At 51.6% G+C, this 19332-nt stretch overlaps 1 protein-coding gene across 2 annotated transcripts in view; it reads left to right on the plus strand.

Moving 5' to 3' along the window:
• The window catches only part of ENPP3 (ectonucleotide pyrophosphatase/phosphodiesterase 3), a 709815-nt gene that overhangs the window by 3472 nt on the left and 687011 nt on the right, over positions 1-19332 (plus strand). Inside the window, exon 1 of one of the 2 annotated variants that reach the window (XM_069235162.1) lies at positions 18831-19057. The exons of the other annotated variant lie outside the window; for it this stretch is intronic. Within the exon in view, the coding sequence (XP_069091263.1) occupies positions 19055-19057 (3 nt within the window). The 5' untranslated portion in view covers positions 18831-19054. Of the gene's footprint in view, positions 1-18830; positions 19058-19332 lie in introns of those variants that run through there. 2 annotated transcript variants of the gene reach the window in all.

Below are 19332 nucleotides of genomic sequence, written 5' to 3' on the forward strand. Positions count from 1 at the left end.
TGAGGACAATGAGGGGCATATTTATACTCTGTTTGCACCAAATGTGCGTCAAAAATTTTGGCGCACATTCAGCGCAAACCCTGTCCCATATTTATACTTTGACGCCCGACCCCGCGGATGTCAAAATTCCACCATGTGCGTCATTTTTTGGAAGCGGGAAACTGCCTTGCGTTAATGATATGCAAGGTAGGTGTTCCCTTTAAAAAAATGACTTTAAGGCCCGTGCGCTGTATTTATACCCCAGCGCCATTTTGACGCACAGGAGAGGGTGGGCCTTAAAAAATGGCACACAGCCTGTTGTGCGCCGTTTTTAAACGCCTGGGTCAGGGCAGGCGTTAAGGGATCTGTGGGCTCGGAAGGAGCCCAGAGGTGCCCTCCCCTGCCCCCCAGGGACACCCGCTGCCACCCTCGCCCACCCCTGGAGGACACCCATGGATGGGGGGATCCATCACAGGGAAGTAAAGGTAAGTTCAGGTAAGTATTTTTTAACTTTTTTTTAAAGTGGCATGGGGGGCCTATTTTGGGCCACCCTACATGCCACTATGCCCAATAACCATGCCCAGGGGACAGAAGTCCCCTGGGCATGGCCATTGGGCAAGGGGGCGTGACTCTTGTCTTTCCTAAGACAGGAGTCAGGTCAATGGGGGTTGTGCGTCAAAAAAAATGGCGCAAGTCCGGTTTGAGGCCTGATTTTTGTCTCAGACCTGACTTGCACCATTTTTTGACGCACAACCCCCATTTTCCCATACGCCGGCACTGCCTGGTGTGAGTCATTTTTTTTACTCAGACCAGTCCGCAGCGCCGGCTAACGTCATTCCATAAAGAAGGTGCCCGCATGGTGCGTTGGAATGGCGTTAGCCGGCGGTAAAAGTTTTGACGCACAACTAATTTGGCGCAGTTGTGCGTCAAAAAGTATAAATATGGCCCTGAGAGTTTACATCTGGGTGGGGATGGAGCAGAGGCCCACATCCCTTGCAGCAGGCCTCCAGCAGACCATTGAGGCCCCATCTGGCACTCGCCACAGATAAATAATACACACAGGAATCCCAATCTGACCCTGAGTACCGGTACTCTCTTTGGAAGTGGAGAAGTGCCAGTACTGAGCTTGGTAAAAGTAAGAAGTGCCGGTACTCAGCCCATTTAAAGCAGTGTCTGTACCCAAACTTTCACAAATTAATTCTTTAACCCTGTGATACAATTAACAGGGTTACTGTGTAGCTCAGGGGCGTAGCATGGTCACAGAGACTGGGGGGAAGGGAAGCAGGGGGTGTTTGAGATTCAGATATTCCAATAATCAGGCTGGCATATAGGGCCTCATTACAACCCTGGCAGTCGGTGATACATTGATGGTAATACCAACAACAGGCTGGTGGTAATTACCGCCAAATTATGACCATGGCAGTGAGAACTCCCATAGACAGCCACTTTACCACACCGACCGCCAGGATGGTAGCAACAGGCACCACGGCAGTAGCCGCCTACAGCCAGGCAGAAGTCAATGTTCCACCCACCATATTATGAGGCATGAAACCGCCACCTTTTCCGGGGCGGTACCAACGACATCAAAAGCCTGGCAGAAACAGAACACAGAAGGGAAAGGACTCACCTTTTGAGACACAGGGAACAACCACTCCACCATGGAGCCTGAACTTCAGATATTCCCAATGATAATCTACGTCCTGCCCCACCATAAACCCCAACGACGGCGAAGACAACCACAGTGAGTACAGCCGCCTAGCACACAGGGGAGGAGGGGAGGAAAATGAGTCACACACACACACATAAGACCCCCCCCCACCCCTAACACCATACACTCAATCAGATGCAGCAATAAAACATATTTAGCCCATACCCGTCAGGAATAATGCAGGGACAACACGAATAAATGAAAGTGAGTGTAATAATATAAATACAGTAGAAATACAAACATTCAATCTAATGGTATATACATATGTACAGTTCAAGGGACACTGCCCAGTCCTCAATGTGCGTGGGGCACAGGGCCACATGACAAAGTCCAAGGCCCCACTTGTCTCCCGTAGCAACACAGAGAGAACACTGCAGGGGCATCATTAGGAAAATAGGCAGGCACCTCAGGGGGACAGGGGGCACATCAGCCGGCAGATGGAACAACACCACTAGTCCTGGAGTGGGCAACATGCCCCGTGCTTGGTCCTGGGGAGTACAAGGCCACAGTCTCTCAAGTGGGTGACTTGCCCAATGGCTCTGGAGGGGGCAACATGCCCTGTGCTTGGTCCTGGTGAGTACAAGGCCACAGTCTCTCAAGTGGGTGACTTGCCCACTGGCTCTGGAGGGGGCATCGTGCCCTGTGCTCTTGTTCCAGGGGGGGGATGGGGTGAGTGAGTGACTTGCCCACTGGTTCTGGAGGGGGCATCGTGCCCTGTACTCTTGTTCCTGGGGTGGATGGGATGAGTGGGTGACTTGCCCACTGGTTCTGGAGGGGGCATCGTGTCCTGTGCTCTTGTTCCTGGGGAGGATGGGGTGAGTGGGGGTCTTACCCACTGGTTCTGGAAGGGGCATCATGCCCTGTGCTCATGATCCTGGGGACTGCAGAGTCACAGTCTCTCAGCTGGATGTTCTTCCCACAGGATTTGCAGGGGCCAGGCTGCACAACAGCCCATGAAAGCATGACTACAGACCGTCCGCCGGCGGTGACGGCGGCTCAGTGGTGGTGCAGCTGATGCTGCTGGTGATTGTGGGGGGAAGCTCCAGCCCATCCCCTGCAGCCTAGGACGGTTGCCCACTGCTGGCGGTGGTGGGGCTGCTGCTGCTGGTGGTGATGGGGGAGGCTCCAGCCCATCCCCTGCAGCCTTGGACGGCAGCATACTGCTGGTGGTGGTGGGGGAAAGCTCCAGCCCATCCCCTGCAGTCTTGGACGGCTGCACAACCATGGTTGGTGGTGGGGGCTCTGACAGTGTCCCTGCACCAGGCCCCTTGTTCTTCTTACCTGCTAGTGCAGGCCCCTTGCCCTTCCTGGCAGCAGCTGGGGATGGCTCCTTGCTCTTCTTGGCAGCTGCTGGGGATGGCTTCTTGCCCTTCAGGGCAGCACTTGGGGCAGACTCCTTGCCCTTCCTGGCATCACTTGGGGCAGGCTCCTTGCCCTCCCTAGCAGCAGCTGGGAATGGCACCCTGCCCTTCAGGGCAGCAGCTGGGGAGGGTTCCTTGCCCTTCTGGGCAGCACTTGGGCCAGGCACCATTTCCTTGAGGCTGCCTGGTGCCCTGGATCCTTTCCCCCCAAGAATGTGTGTGGAGACCACTGGGCCCGTGGACTGTGTGGCTGAGGTGCTTGTCTGGGTTTTTGCCACCCTGGCCAGACGTGAAGGATGGGGGGAGGGGTAGGGAAGAGGTCAATGGTGGAGAGGAAAAGCTGCCTAGGGACATTGGGACGGGAAGAGGGAGAAGGTGTGGGAGTGGAGGAAGAGGGAGTGGTTGTGGGAGGTGTCTGTCTGCTGTGTTTGGGTGCAGGTGCATGGGCTGGATGCTGGTTGAGGTGGATGGCTATTGGGTGTCTGAGTGCTTGCGTTTGTGTACTTTGGGAAGTGGGGGACAGACACAGTGGGAGAAGACACAGGGGATGTGTGCATGGCTGCTGTGGTGGTGTCGGCGAGTGAGGTGTGTGTTCTGCTAGGTGTGCTGCTGATGCTGGAAGTGGATGATGGTGTAGTGCATGCATGTGTGAGTGTAGACACAACTGGGAGGGAGGTGGAGGGGGAGGAGGAGGGGAACACAGTGGAGGCAGTGGATGTTGGTATGTCTGCATCTGGATGGTGTTTGTGTGAGTGCCTGTGGGATGAAGTGTGGTGCTTGTGTTTGCATGTGATACTCATGTGTGTTGTCCTGTGTGCATGCTTGTCTGCCTGTGTGCTTGGGATAGGCTGACGTTGAGGAGAATGGGATTGGGAAAAGGAAGTTGGAGGGTGGAAAAAGGGACAATGGCTGCCATCAGAGAGGAGGCCAGAGCCTGGATTGATCTCTGTTGGGCCGCCAAGCCAGTGTGAATGCCCTCCAGAAATGCATTTGTCTGTTGCATTTGGGCTGCTAGTCCCTGGATGGCATTCACAATGGTTGACTACCCTACAGAGATGGATCTCAGGAGGTCAATAGCCTCCTCACTTAGGGCAGCAGGGCTCACTGGGGCAGGTCCTGAGGTGCCTGGGGTGAAGGATATGCCCACCCTCCTGGGTGAGCGGGCATGGGCAACTGAATGAGGGGCTGCTGGGAGGGTGATGCTGGTACGGGGGTGGCGGCTGTACCTGTAGCTGGGGTGGTCACAGAAGTGTCCGCCACCACCATGGAGCTTCCATCGGAGGAGGTATCTGTGTCCGAACTGTCCCCTCCAGTCTCCACTGTGGTGCTCCCCTCGCCCTCCGTCCCACTGGTGCCCTCACCGTTGGTGAACTTTGGCTCCTGGGTCCTGAGGGATGCAGCTCCCTTCGTCGCCGGTGCCTCTGCTCCTCCCCCAGATGATGCTAATGCACATAAGGACAGGGTGACAAAACAAAAATGGGGAGGGGGAGACAAAGGATACACTGGGTCAATGGCTGCACCAACACCACCGTTGGCGTACACACCACCGTCACACACAGGGAACAGCCCTAGGCACTACGCAATGCACTACCAGTAAGAATGCTAGCCACCAGGGCATGGGGACCCGCCAACTGCAGCACACCTGGGACCCACACAGCCCTGCCCAATTGTAGATGCTTACAAGCTAGGTAGCAGGGATATCACATCAGAACCCTGCCCAACATGGGACCTATTCTGCAATGTCCAGCCTGGCCTAGGGACACCCATTGACACACATCCCCCACCCGGGTACCCCGCTACCATGCATAAGTTGTAGTGATGGGAACTGTACTCACACCCTTGTGGCTGCTGTGATGCCCTCAAGGGCCCATCCACCACCGGATAGGCCTCGCCAGTATGCAGAACATCGGGGGGGGTCAGGGTTCGACAGTCATCCCTTCCTCGTTGGGAGGCCATCCCCAGCTGGGCCTCCGCCGTCTTCCGTGCCCAGCATCTCAGGTCCCCCCACCGTTTCCGACAGTGGGTGCTCCACCTGCCGTAGACTCCCAGGGTCTGTACGTCCTTGGCATGCCATATACCCTTCTTTTGATGGGCGCTGACCTACAGAGAAATACACACAGGGAAAGGTATTAGTCAGGCCGTCCTGCCTGTTACACTTATGGCCCACCATAACACTTCACATCGCCATTTGCACACACAGGGCCCAGCCTACAAGCTGCCTGCCGCCCAGGGGCCATCCAACAACCTCCCCTACACGAGACCTTCCCACACACCACACCATGCATTCATGCCCCATGCGTTGTGCTTACAGTGTACTCACCTGTTGGTCTGGAGGCCCATGCAGCAGTCCGTACTGGGGTAGGACCCAATCAACCAGTCGCTCCAACTCCGCAGAGGTGACGGCAGGGGCCCTTTCTCCAGTCACACGAGCTATGGTAGATTCCCGACATAGGTCACAGCAGCGCATGCAGTTCAGTTAGAAAATGGCGGTCATGTCTGCGGCGGTGCATACCGTCACCGCCGGTGTACATCACCATTGGCCACTGTACCCTATAGGGGCCAATATTATCCAATGAGGCGTTGCACGGCGGTTCCCGACCGCCTCCCGCAACAGCGCACAGCGTCAGCGGAATTACCTCACTTCCACCTGTCCCTCCACACAGGACAGGTGGATGCCATTTCGGGGGGGGGGGTCAGGCCCAGGATTATAACGGCGCCGCAGTTCACAATTGGACATACATGACAAATGTTACTTATACATTAAAAATTAACATCATGCATTATACTGGTGTGGCTACGATGTACAGTTTGTGACCGGCTCCTCACTCTTTGCCCCCTAGATAGCTACCGCTGCGGATGAATAAAAGATGGAGATATACCCCATGTACAGACCCCTGGTGGACTTGGCAACAATGGAGGGCAGGCGCATTATCCTCACCTATAGACTTGTCAGGGCCGGCCACAATCACGTAGCTGTGTGCCCAATTGGAGCCTGACCTTATATCTGCAATCTGTCACCCCACTTGGATCCTCCCTCTTGTGCAAGTCCTATCTGTGCTCCATTTCTTGGCAACTGGTTCTACCCAAGTGACAGTGGGCTTGGCAGCAGGAATGTCACAGCCAATGTTCTCAATAGTGCTGACCAGAGTGTTGTCTGCCCTTATTAAACACCTGTGCAGCTACATTGTTTTCCCCCAGGAGGAGGATTTGGTCACAGTGAAGGCTGACTTCTATGCAATAGGACATATCCCCAACATCACTGGGGCAATTGATGGAACACATATTGCATGTGTGTCCCCCACTGGCAAAATGAACAGGTATACAGAAATTGAAAGAGTTTTCACTCCATGAATGTCCAGATGGTGTGCCTGGCAGACCAGTACATCTCCCATGTCAGTGCCAAGTATCCAGGGTCGGTGCATGATGCCTTTGTCCTGAGGAATAGCAGTATCCCAAATGTGATGGGCCAACTACAGAGGCACAGGGTGTGGCTAATAGGTGAGTCCTGGTTCCCACCCAGTGGATGTTGGTGTATGGGTATGGTGTGGGCCATATGGGTTACTGTGTGGCTAAATGTTATCCCTTGATATATGCAGGTGACTCTGGTTACCCCAACCTCTCATGGCTATTGAACCCTGTGAGGAATCCCAGGACAAGGGCAGAAGAACGTTACAATGAGGCACATGGGCGTACAAGAAGGATTATCGAACGTACCTTTGGCCTCCTGAAGGCCAGGTTTCGGTGCCTCTATCTAACAGGTGGATCCTTGTGCTACTCACCCAGGAAGGTCTGCCAGACAATCGTGGCATGCTGCATGTTGCACAACCTTGCCTTGAGATGCAATGTGCATTTTTTCTGTAGGAGGAGGAGGCTGGAGATGGCTGTGTGGCAGCAGTGGACCCTGTAGACAGTGGGGATGAGGAGGCAGAGGATGAGATGAGGACAACAGGACTGCAATGATTCGACAATACTTTCGATGACACATAGGTAAGATAGTGTTACTTCATATTTCATTTAATTTTTTTTTGTTTATCTTTGTCACTGGCATGCTGTTATTTCCCACTTCCATGTCCACTCACTGTACCCTTTGGCAGCTCATTTTGCAGATGTTGTTACCCCGCTATCGCTCCTGGTGTGATCACCGCAGCCAACTACAGGTCTTTCGTATGTGAACATTACTGTACAGTTGAATTGCAATATTTGAACCTGGTCAAACGAATACATACTTAAATCATTTGACATACTCCATACTTGTATTTGTTCAAAGGGTATTTATTGAAGTGCTAAGGAGGAGTGGGACAAGTGCAATGGGATGGGGTGATGATGGAGGAAAGTCCAGGGTATTGTTCCAGTCTATTTGTAGCACAGGAGCATTGTCCAAGAGGACGTAGGAAGGGGAGCAATGGCAGTTCAAGGTGGACAGGGTGACAGAGTGGGACGCAAGGGTGACAATCAGGAGAGTCTCATTTCCTGGTGGGGGTCTTGCCAATAGTCTCTGGCTTCTGCCTGTATCGCAGGGAACGTTTGCGGGGTGGTTCATCTTCTGCAGGGAGAGGGGTGCTGTGGTGGGGCCTCCTGTCCACTAGCAGCAGCGGAGGTGGAAGGCTGTTCAGATGTCTGGCTAGTGGCAGGGGCCCGCTGTTGTGAGACTGCCACTATCATAATGTTGGCCATTTCTGCCAGCACCCCTGCAATGGAGACCATGGTGGTGTTAATGGCCTGCAAGTCCTCCCTGATCCCCTGGTACTGTCCCTCCTGCAGCCGCCTGTTCTCCTGCCTGTTGGACAGGATCTGGCCCAGCATATCCTGGGAATGTTGGTATGCTCCCAGGATCTTGGTGAGTTCCTCCTGGAGAGTCGGTTCCTTGGGCCTGTCCTCCCTCTAGCGCACAGCAGTCCTCCCTGTGTCCCTGTTGTCCTATGCCTCTGTCCCCTGAACCATGTGCCCAGTGCCACTGACCCAAGGTCCCTGATTGTCTTGGGGGCGAGGTGTGCCCTGGGGTCTATGTAGTGGTGGACACACTGCTGATTGACGTGTCCTGCGGGCAGAGGTATGGGTATGCTCGGTGGGTACTGTGGTGGTGTTTCCTGAGGGGGGAGGCTCTGTGGTGATGTGTGACTGTGCCTGGGTAACCGACTGTCCAGAGGTCCCTGATGGGCCAGGTTGGTCATCCAGATTCAGGCGACCAGAGTCGCTGTCATCACTGTGGGCCTCTTCCGTGGGGGGACTGGATTGTGCTGGCAGATCTTCTCCGCTGACATTGGCTGCAGTACCTGTGGAGATGTAAATGCAGTGTTATTGTTTCTGTGTGTGACATTTTGTGCAACAGTGGGTTGCCCTCTTTGGTTGTATTCACCCTGGCAGCGGTCACTTGTGTGAGTTGGTATGTGGTGGGCTAGCTAATTCTCTCTAGTGTGCATGCTTTAGTGATAGGTGTCCATGCAGGGCTGTGTGTGGTGTCCACGCATTGGTGGTGCATGCAGGGCTTGGCATCGGGATGGGTGATGGTGGGGTGTGTGGGAGGTGGTGGAGTGATGGAAGTGAGGGTGAGGGTGGGGGTATGTGATGGCATGCAGGGAGGAGAGTTGACTTACCAGAGACCAGTCCTCCTCCTACTCCTGCCAGGCCCTCAGGATGCATGATTGCCAAGACTTGCTCCTCCCATGTTGTTAATTGTGGGGGAGGTGGTGGGGGTCCACCACCAGTCCTCTGTACATCGAGTTGGTGTCTTGCTTCAATGGAACATACCTTCCCCCATAGGTCGTTCCACCACTTCCTGATGTCATCCCTAGTTCTTTGGTGCTGTCCCACGGCGTTGACCCTGTCGACGATTCTTCACCATAGCTCCATCTTCCTAGCAATGGATATCTGCTGCACCTGTGCTCCAAATAGCGGTGGCTCTACCCTGATGATTTCTTCCACCATGACCCTTAGCTCCTTCTCTGAGAATCTGGGGTGTCTTTGTGGTGCCATGGGTGTTGTGTGAGTTGTGTGGGTGAGGGTGTGTGGGGTGATGTGTTGGGGTGTGTGATGTAAGGTGCGTGGGTGGTGTATAGATGATGTTGGTGTGTGGCTCTGGTCTTGTCTGTGGTTGTGGTGTCTGTCTCGTGCCAATGGTTTGTATTCGTAAAGGGTTGTGGGTAATGTGGGTGCGTGTTTTATAGTGGTGTGTAGGTATGGTGTGTTTATGGGTGTCAGGTGTGTGTAGTTTGAATTGTCCAATGTGGTGGTATTTTGTTTGTATGTGTGTATTTTGAGCGCGGCGGTAGATACCGCCAATGGTTTACCGCCGTTGAATGTCCGCCCAGGTGATTTGTGGGTCATAATGTGATGGGCGTTGTAAAGAAATGGCTCCCTGTTGCAGTTACCCCCCACTTTTTGCCTGATACTGATGCTGACTTGACTGAGAAGTGTGCTGGGACCCTGCTAACCAGGCCCCAGCACCAGTGTTCCTTCACCTAAAATGTACCATTGTATCCACAATTGGCACACCCTGGCATTCAGATAAGTCCCTTGTAACTGGTACTTCTAGTACCAAGGGCCCTGATGCCAAGGAAGGTCTCTAAGGGCTGCAGCATGTCTTATGCCACCCTGGAGACCTCTCACTCAGCACAGACACCCTGCTTGCCAGCTTGTGTGTGCTAGTGAGAACAAAATGAGTAAGTCGACATGGCACTCCCCTCAGGGTGCCATGCCAGCCTCTCACTGCCTATGCAGTATAGGTAAGCCACCCCTCTAGCAGGCCTTACAGCCCTAAGGCAGGGTGCACTATACCATAGGTGAGGGTACCAGTGCATGAGCATGGTACCCCTACAGTGTCTAAACAAAACCTTAGACATTGTAAGTGCAGGGTAGCCATAAGAGTATATGGTCTGGGAGTCTGTCAAACACGAACTCCACAGCACCATAATGGCTACACTGAAAACTGGGAAGTTTGGTATCAAACTTCTCAGCACAATAAATGCACACTGATGCCAGTGTACATTTTATTGTAAAATACACCACAGAGGGCACCTTAGAGGTGCCCCCTGAAACTTAACCGACTATCTGTGTAGGCTGACTAGTTTTAGCAGCCTGCCACAAACCGAGACATGTTGCTGGCCCCATGGGGAGAGTGCCTTTGTCACTCTGAGGCCAGTAACAAAGCCTGCACTGGGTGGAGATGCTAACACCTCTCCCAGGCAGGAATTGTCACACCTGGCGGTGAGCCTCAAAGGCTCACCTCCTTTGTGCCAACCCAGCAGGACACTCCAGCTAGTGGAGTTGCCCGCCCCCTCCGGCCAGGCCCCACTTTTGGCGGCAAGGCCGGAGAAAATAATGAGAATAACAAGGAGGAGTCACTGGCCAGTCAGGACAGCCCCTAAGGTGTCCTGAGCTGAGGTGACTCTAACTTTTAGAAATCCTCCATCTTGCAGATGGAGGATTCCCCCAATAGGGTTAGGATTGTGACCCCCTCCCCTTGGGAGGAGGCACAAAGAGGGTGTACCCACCCTCAGGGCTAGTAGCCATTGGCTACTAACCCCCCAGACCTAAACACGCCCTTAAATTTAGTATTTAAGGGCTACCCTGAACCCTAGAAAATTAGATTCCTGCAACTACAAGAAGAAGGACTGCCTAGCTGAAAACCCCTGCAGAGGAAGACCAGAAGACGACAACTGCCTTGGCTCCAGAAACTCACCGGCCTGTCTCCTGCCTTCCAAAGATCCTGCTCCAGCGACGCCTTCCGAAGGGACCAGCGACCTCGACATCCTCTGAGGACTGCCCCTGCTTCGAAAAGACAAGAAACTCCCGAGGACAGCGGACCTGCTCCAAGAAAGGCTGCAACTTTGTTTCCAGCAGCTTTAAAGAACCCTGCAAGCTCCCCGCAAGAAGCGTGAGACTTGCAACACTGCACCCGGCGACCCCGACTCGGCTGGTGGAGACCCGACACCTCAGGAGGGACCCCAGGACTACTCTGATACTGTGAGTACCAAAACCTGTCCCCCCTGAGCCCCCACAGCGCCGCCTGCAGAGGGAATCCCGAGGCTTCCCCTGACCGCGACTCTTTGAATCTAAAGTCCCGACGCCTGGGAGAGACCCTGCACCCGCAGCCCCCAGGACCTGAAGGACCGGACTTTCACTGGAGAAGTGACCCCCAGGAGTCCCTCTCCCTTGCCCAAGTGGAGGTTTCCCCGAGGAACCCCCCCCTTGCCTGCCTGCAGCGCTGAAGAGATCCCGAGATCTCTCATAGACTAACATTGCGAACCCGACGCTTGTTTCTACACTGCACCCGGCCGCCCCCGCGCCGCTGAGGGTGAAATTTCTGTGTGGACTTGTGTCCCCCCCGGTGCCCTACAAAACCCCCCTGGTCTGCCCTCCGAAGACGCGGGTACTTACCTGCAAGCAGACCGGAACCGGGGCACCCCCTTCTCTCCATTCTAGCCTATGTGTTTTGGGCACCACTTTGAACTCTGCACCTGACCGGCCCTGAGCTGCTGGTGTGGTGACTTTGGGGTTGCTCTGAACCCCCAACGGTGGGCTACCTTGGACCAAGAACTGAACCCTGTAAGTGTCTTACTTACCTGGTAAAACTAATCAAAACTTACCTCCCCTAGGAACTGTGAAAATTGCACTGTGTCCACTTTTAAAACAGCTATTTGTCAATAACTTGAAAAATATACATGCAATTTTGATGATTTGAAGTTCCTAAAGTACTTACCTGCAATACCTTTCGAATGAGATATTACATGTAGAATTTGAACCTGTGGTTCTTAAAATAAACTAAGAAAAGATATTTTTCTATATAAAAACCTATTGGCTGGATTTGTCTCTGAGTGTGTGTACCTCATTTATTGTCTATGTGTATGTACAACAAATGCTTAACACTACTCCTTGGATAAGCCTACTGCTCGACCACACTACCACAAAATAGAGCATTAGTATTATCTCTTTTTTACCACTATTTTACCTCTAAGGGGAACCCTTGGACTCTGTGCATGCTATTCCTTACTTTGAAATAGCACATACAGAGCCAACTTCCTACATTGGTGGATCAGCGGTGGGGTACAAGACTTTGCATTTGCTGGACTACTCAGCCAATACCTGATCACACGACAAATTCCAAAATTGTCATTAGAAATTGATTTTTGCAATTTGAAAAGTTTTCTAAATTCTTAAAAGACCTGCTAGGGCCTTGTGTTAGATCCTGTTTAGCATTTCTTTTAGAGTTTAAAAGTTTGTAAAAGTTTGAATTAGATTCTAGAACCAGTTGTAGATTCTTAAAAAGTATTCCAACTTTTAGAAGCAAAATGTCTAGCACAGATGTGAATGTGGTGGAACTCGACACCACACCTTACCTCCATCTACAGATGAGAGAGCTAAGGTCACTCTGTAAACTAAAGAAAATAGCAATGGGCCCCAAACCTACCAAAGTACAGCTCCAGGAGCTTTTGGCAGAGTTTGAAAAGGCCAACCCCTCTGAGGGTGGCAACTCAGAGGAAGAGGATAGTGACTTGGAGGAAAATTCCCCCCTACCAGTCCTATCTAGGGAGAACAGGGTCCCTCAAACCCTGACTCCAAAAATAATAGTCAGAGATGCTGGTTCCCTCACAGGAGAGACCAACACCTCTGAAATCACTGAGGATAACTCCAGTGAAGATGACCCCCTGTTAGCCAGGATGGTCAAAAGATTGGCTTTGGAAAAGCAGCTCCTAGCCATAGAAAGGGAAAGAAAAGAGATGGGCCTAGGTCCCATCGATGGTGGCAGCAACTTAAATAGGGTCAGAGATTCTCCTGACATCCTAAAAATCCCCAAAGGGATTGTAACAAAATATGAAGATGGTGATGACATCACCAAATGGTTCACAGCTTTTGAGAGGGCTTGTGTAACCAGAAAAGTAAACAGATCTCACTGGGGTGCTCTCCTTTGGGAAATGTTCACTGGAAAGTGTAGGGATAGACTCCTCACACTCTCTGGAAAAGATGCAGAATCTTATGACCTCATGAAGGGTACCCTGATTGAGGGCTTTGGATTCTCCACTGAGGAGTATAGAATTAGATTCAGGGGGGCTCAAAAATCCTCGAGCCAGACCTGGGTTGATTTTGTAGACTACTCAGTAAAAACACTAGATGGTTGGTTAACTGGAAATGAAGTGTGTGACTATGTTGGGCTTTATAATTTGTTTATGAAAGAACACATTTTAAGTAACTGCTTCAATGAAAAGTTGCATCAGTATCTGGTAGACCTAGGTCCAATTTCTCCCCAAGAATTGGGAAAGAAGGCAGACCACTGGGTCAAGACTAGGGTAACCAAAACTTCCACTGGGGGTGACCAAAAGAAAGGGGTTACAAAAACTCCCCAGGAGAAAGTGGGTGACACTAGAAACAAAGAAAAAGAGTCCTCTGTAGGCCCCCAAAAACCAGAACAGGTGGGTGGGCCCCAAGACACAACCCAAAACAAAGGTGGGTACCAGGGTAAGAACTGGGATGCCACTAAGGCATGGTGCCACAACTGTAAACAGTCTGGGCACCACACCAAGGACACTTCTTGTCCCAAAAACAAACCCCAGAACAAGATTCCAGGGGTAACCAGTGTAGCCATGGGAGATGACTCCTCAGATGAGGAGGTCTTCATAGCCTTCAACTGGAAACAGGGCCCAACAGGTGAGTTGGAGATTCCAGAGGGAAGTAGACACTTCCACCACCTACTGGTGAATGGAATCCCAACCACTGCCCTGAGAGACACTTGTGCCAGTCACACTATTGTGCATGACAGGCTGGTGCTCTCAAACCAGTACATCCCAGGTGAGACTGCCAGGGTAAGAGTTAGCCTAGACAGGGTCACTAAGAGGCCTGTGGCTTTAGTGCCCATAGAAGTGGGTGGCACTCTTAGCTGGAGAAGGGTAGTAGTCAGTACAGACCTCCCCCTTGATTGTCTCCTTGGAAATGACTACCCAGAGGTTAGTCAGAGCCCAAGAGAGGAACTGGTCCAGTGCCAGTCCTCTCCCAAGGATTCTGGAAGTCCTGCCTCTGCAGTAAATGCAAGCAGACCCCAGAAGAAGAAGAAAAGAAAACAGAGTAGGAAGGGTGGACAACCTTTAGCCAAGGTTACAGCAAGCCAAGGAGATTCTGCTCCAGTAGGGGAGAACTCCAAAAATGGCCCTGATAAAGTCCAACCTGACCCACAAGAAGTCCTGGCTAGTCAGGCAACTGTTAAACCTGAGTGGGTGGCTCCTCAGCTAACAGAAGAAAGAGTGGAAGAAGGGTGTTTACTACAAGATGTGGTAACCCCCCACTCTAATACAGCAGACAGGCAACCTGAACCCAAAGAAGCCTGTAACTTAGCCCCTTCCCTTTTAGGTGAAGAGCTAAAGGTGTGGTTCTGGGCACTGACAGCTGTCAGTGGCCTCTGCTGGGTGTTAGCCTTTATGGCTGCACTATCCTTGGCATGGTGGTCTGACCCCATGCCAAATAACAAGTTAGGCCCCCTGACCCTGTTGGTCATGGTGGGGTTACTCCAGCTCTGGGTAACCTCTTTGGGTAAGCTAGGGGTGACCCTGGCTAAGATAAGATTAGCAGAGGTGGATACCTCTGACCTCAAAATAGAGAGAATGGGTAAAGACATAAAAAGCACAGACAAGAGGCAGTTCAGACTAGGTCCTATCACTGTGGAAGTGGGTCAGTTCCCCAGAGGGAATGACCTGAACAGGAGGATGTAAGGCAGAGTAGGCCCTGCAACAAACCAGCCATTTCCTCTACTCTTCCTCGCCTGACAGACTAGGAAGACTCTTCCAGCGTTGGCTGAGTCTCCTGGCCTGTGGGCTGGGGGGGGCTTGTGTAAAGAAATGGCTCCCTGTTGCAGTTACCCCCCACTTTTTGCCTGATACTGATGCTGACTTGACTGAGAAGTGTGCTGGGACCCTGCTAACCAGGCCCCAGCACCAGTGTTCCTTCACCTAAAATGTACCATTGTATCCACAATTGGCACACCCTGGCATTCAGATAAGTCCCTTGTAACTGGTACTTCTAGTACCAAGGGCCCTGATGCCAAGGAAGGTCTCTAAGGGCTGCAGCATGTCTTATGCCACCCTGGAGACCTCTCACTCAGCACAGACACCCTGCTTGCCAGCTTGTGTGTGCTAGTGAGAACAAAATGAGTAAGTCGACATGGCACTCCCCTCAGGGTGCCATGCCAGCCTCTCACTGCCTATGCAGTATAGGTAAGCCACCCCTCTAGCAGGCCTTACAGCCCTAAGGCAGGGTGCACTATACCATAGGTGAGGGTACCAGTGCATGAGCATGGTACCCCTACAGTGTCTAAACAAAACCTTAGACATTGTAAGTGCAGGGTAGCCATAAGAGTATATGGTCTGGGAGTCTGTCAAACACGAACTCCACAGCACCATAATGGCTACACTGAAAACTGGGAAGTTTGGTATCAAACTTCTCAGCACAATAAATGCACACTGATGCCAGTGTACATTTTATTGTAAAATACACCACAGAGGGCACCTTAGAGGTGCCCCCTGAAACTTAACCGACTATCTGTGTAGGCTGACTAGTTTTAGCAGCCTGCCACAAACCGAGACATGTTGCTGGCCCCATGGGGAGAGTGCCTTTGTCACTCTGAGGCCAGTAACAAAGCCTGCACTGGGTGGAGATGCTAACACCTCTCCCAGGCAGGAATTGTCACACCTGGCGGTGAGCCTCAAAGGCTCACCTCCTTTGTGCCAACCCAGCAGGACACTCCAGCTAGTGGAGTTGCCCGCCCCCTCCGGCCAGGCCCCACTTTTGGCGGCAAGGCCGGAGAAAATAATGAGAATAACAAGGAGGAGTCACTGGCCAGTCAGGACAGCCCCTAAGGTGTCCTGAGCTGAGGTGACTCTAACTTTTAGAAATCCTCCATCTTGCAGATGGAGGATTCCCCCAATAGGGTTAGGATTGTGACCCCCTCCCCTTGGGAGGAGGCACAAAGAGGGTGTACCCACCCTCAGGGCTAGTAGCCATTGGCTACTAACCCCCCAGACCTAAACACGCCCTTAAATTTAGTATTTAAGGGCTACCCTGAACCCTAGAAAATTAGATTCCTGCAACTACAAGAAGAAGGACTGCCTAGCTGAAAACCCCTGCAGAGGAAGACCAGAAGACGACAACTGCCTTGGCTCCAGAAACTCACCGGCCTGTCTCCTGCCTTCCAAAGATCCTGCTCCAGCGACGCCTTCCGAAGGGACCAGCGACCTCGACATCCTCTGAGGACTGCCCCTGCTTCGAAAAGACAAGAAACTCCCGAGGACAGCGGACCTGCTCCAAGAAAGGCTGCAACTTTGTTTCCAGCAGCTTTAAAGAACCCTGCAAGCTCCCCGCAAGAAGCGTGAGACTTGCAACACTGCACCCGGCGACCCCGACTCGGCTGGTGGAGACCCGACACCTCAGGAGGGACCCCAGGACTACTCTGATACTGTGAGTACCAAAACCTGTCCCCCCTGAGCCCCCACAGCGCCGCCTGCAGAGGGAATCCCGAGGCTTCCCCTGACCGCGACTCTTTGAATCTAAAGTCCCGACGCCTGGGAGAGACCCTGCACCCGCAGCCCCCAGGACCTGAAGGACCGGACTTTCACTGGAGAAGTGACCCCCAGGAGTCCCTCTCCCTTGCCCAAGTGGAGGTTTCCCCGAGGAACCCCCCCCTTGCCTGCCTGCAGCGCTGAAGAGATCCCGAGATCTCTCATAGACTAACATTGCGAACCCGACGCTTGTTTCTACACTGCACCCGGCCGCCCCCGCGCCGCTGAGGGTGAAATTTCTGTGTGGACTTGTGTCCCCCCCGGTGCCCTACAAAACCCCCCTGGTCTGCCCTCCGAAGACGCGGGTACTTACCTGCAAGCAGACCGGAACCGGGGCACCCCCTTCTCTCCATTCTAGCCTATGTGTTTTGGGCACCACTTTGAACTCTGCACCTGACCGGCCCTGAGCTGCTGGTGTGGTGACTTTGGGGTTTCTCTGAACCCCCAACGGTGGGCTACCTTGGACCAAGAACTGAACCCTGTAAGTGTCTTACTTACCTGGTAAAACTAATCAAAACTTACCTCCCCTAGGAACTGTGAAAATTGCACTAAGTGTCCACTTTTAAAACAGCTATTTGTCAATAACTTGAAAAATATACATGCAATTTTGATGATTTGAAGTTCCTAAAGTACTTACCTGCAATACCTTTCGAATGAGATATTACATGTAGAATTTGAACCTGTGGTTCTTAAAATAAACTAAGAAAAGATATTTTTCTATATAAAAACCTATTGGCTGGATTTGTCTCTGAGTGTGTGTACCTCATTTATTGTCTATGTGTATGTACAACAAATGCTTAACACTACTCCTTGGATAAGCCTACTGCTCGACCACACTACCACAAAATAGAGCATTAGTATTATCTCTTTTTTACCACTATTTTACCTCTAAGGGGAACCCTTGGACTCTGTGCATGCTATTCCTTACTTTGAAATAGCACATACAGAGCCAACTTCCTACAGGCGTTGTTCTGTTGGCGTAACGGTGTAGGTTTTGATACTCCAGTTTATCACTGACCTTTGCTGTTGCGGAATTGTGTATGTGGTTGAATAGTGACGGATTGGTGTGTGTGTGTCATAATATGGTGAACGGATATGTGCCACAGAGGCGGTATGTTGGCGGCAGTCAGTGTGGCGGTAAGTGGGATTTACGACCAATGTTGTACTGAGGGCCATAATGTTTAAACCCATTTTAGGACAAGCAGAGTGGGTGCGAGAGGCCTAAGGGGCAGTGGAAAGGGAAAGGAGGATGCCCAATACAACATTTTGTAAAATAACCTAAATTTTTTAAGACTTTCAGAGCAGAGAGGGAGACTGTGAGAGTTCATTTTAGTCTGTGTGCATTTAAAAATTGCAGGTAAAACCCGCCAACATCTCACCATACCCGACTGAGGGCACCAGTACCCTACTATTTATGAGAAAATACATTTATTTGGGGGGGTGGGGTGTAACACCCCATACACCTACCCTGAAGCTACGCCCCCTGGTGCAGCTGTGACCGAGGAGTACTGAGGGGAAAGGTGACCTCGCCGCCCTTCAGACAAACCATGCGCCACTATAAACATGTTTGACTGCTCATTTGAATCTTAATTACAATTCTAGGCTTAGAAAAACAGACATTAGGGACAGGGGAGGCTAACTCTTTGGAATTTCCCTGAGTGTTTACTTTCTTTGACGCACACTAAAGACACAAAGCCTCTTTGACACAGATCACTTTTGAGAACATCCGGGCTGTGAATTCAGCCGAGCCTGCCTCGAAATGTAAGGGCCTTTAGTGAACTGTTTAAGCATATTTACTTTCCAGTTTATTCAAGGGTATATTTGACTGAAGTATAAACAAAAGAGAAAGCGTGAGAAAATTACACTTCAAGATCGATACAGAACACTTGTGGGTCCTAATTTCAATGCGAGGTACAAACATTCCTGGTCTATCCAACCTATGTTTCTACTTATGTGCAACGGTGCAGAAAACAAATCCTCAATTTTCCTGCTCGGGGAAATGGCGCGCTCAGTGCTTCAGAACTCCAGCGCACAGAAGCAGAGATTAGTGGTGAATATATTTCATGTGTGAACGGTAAACATCCGTGACGGGGATGGGACGGGGAGAGGGCGGGGACCGGGAGTTCTTGGTTAGGTTAGATTTCGCATTTGTAATGCACAGCTTCACCCAGGTGGGTAAACTGGCGCTAAAAGATCCAAATCTTTAACCACTTTAAGAACATGCTGGGAGTGGCCCTAGAAAAATTAGTAAAATAATGCAAAAAGCCAAATCTCCAAGAGTTTCCGAAATTTACGCAGATTACATTCTGGAAGAAGATGAAGGGGCAGGGCGTTCCATTTCGTAGCAGTCGGCACTGAAAAGACGACACCTCAGACTGTCCTTAGGTGGACCTTTGGGATCTTCAGAAGAGATCTGCCCTCGGGTCACAGAGTTCGGATAGGGAAATATTATCGAAAATGGCGATATAATGGTAAGTGATTTGGTGTGAAAATATCTTTATGTACCAGACACATGTATTTGAAAAAGAATTGCATGACTGAGCCCTCTCTAAACCTTTCCCCCCCACAGAAATGCAGTGACTCCACAGCTCCCCAGGGAGCCACAAGAACTGGTTACACTGGTCACAAGTGTGGCTCTCTTTCCGCTTCCAGCCACCTAATATGGCCATACTTCTCTGCCATTTCTCTGCTCTAGCAGTATAGTCCCATTGATGTCTTTCTGCCCGAAAGTGCCTGGACAGGTAGA

This window comes from Pleurodeles waltl, chromosome 5 (assembly GCF_031143425.1).
Source record: "Pleurodeles waltl isolate 20211129_DDA chromosome 5, aPleWal1.hap1.20221129, whole genome shotgun sequence".
NCBI lineage: Eukaryota > Metazoa > Chordata > Amphibia > Caudata > Salamandridae > Pleurodeles > Pleurodeles waltl.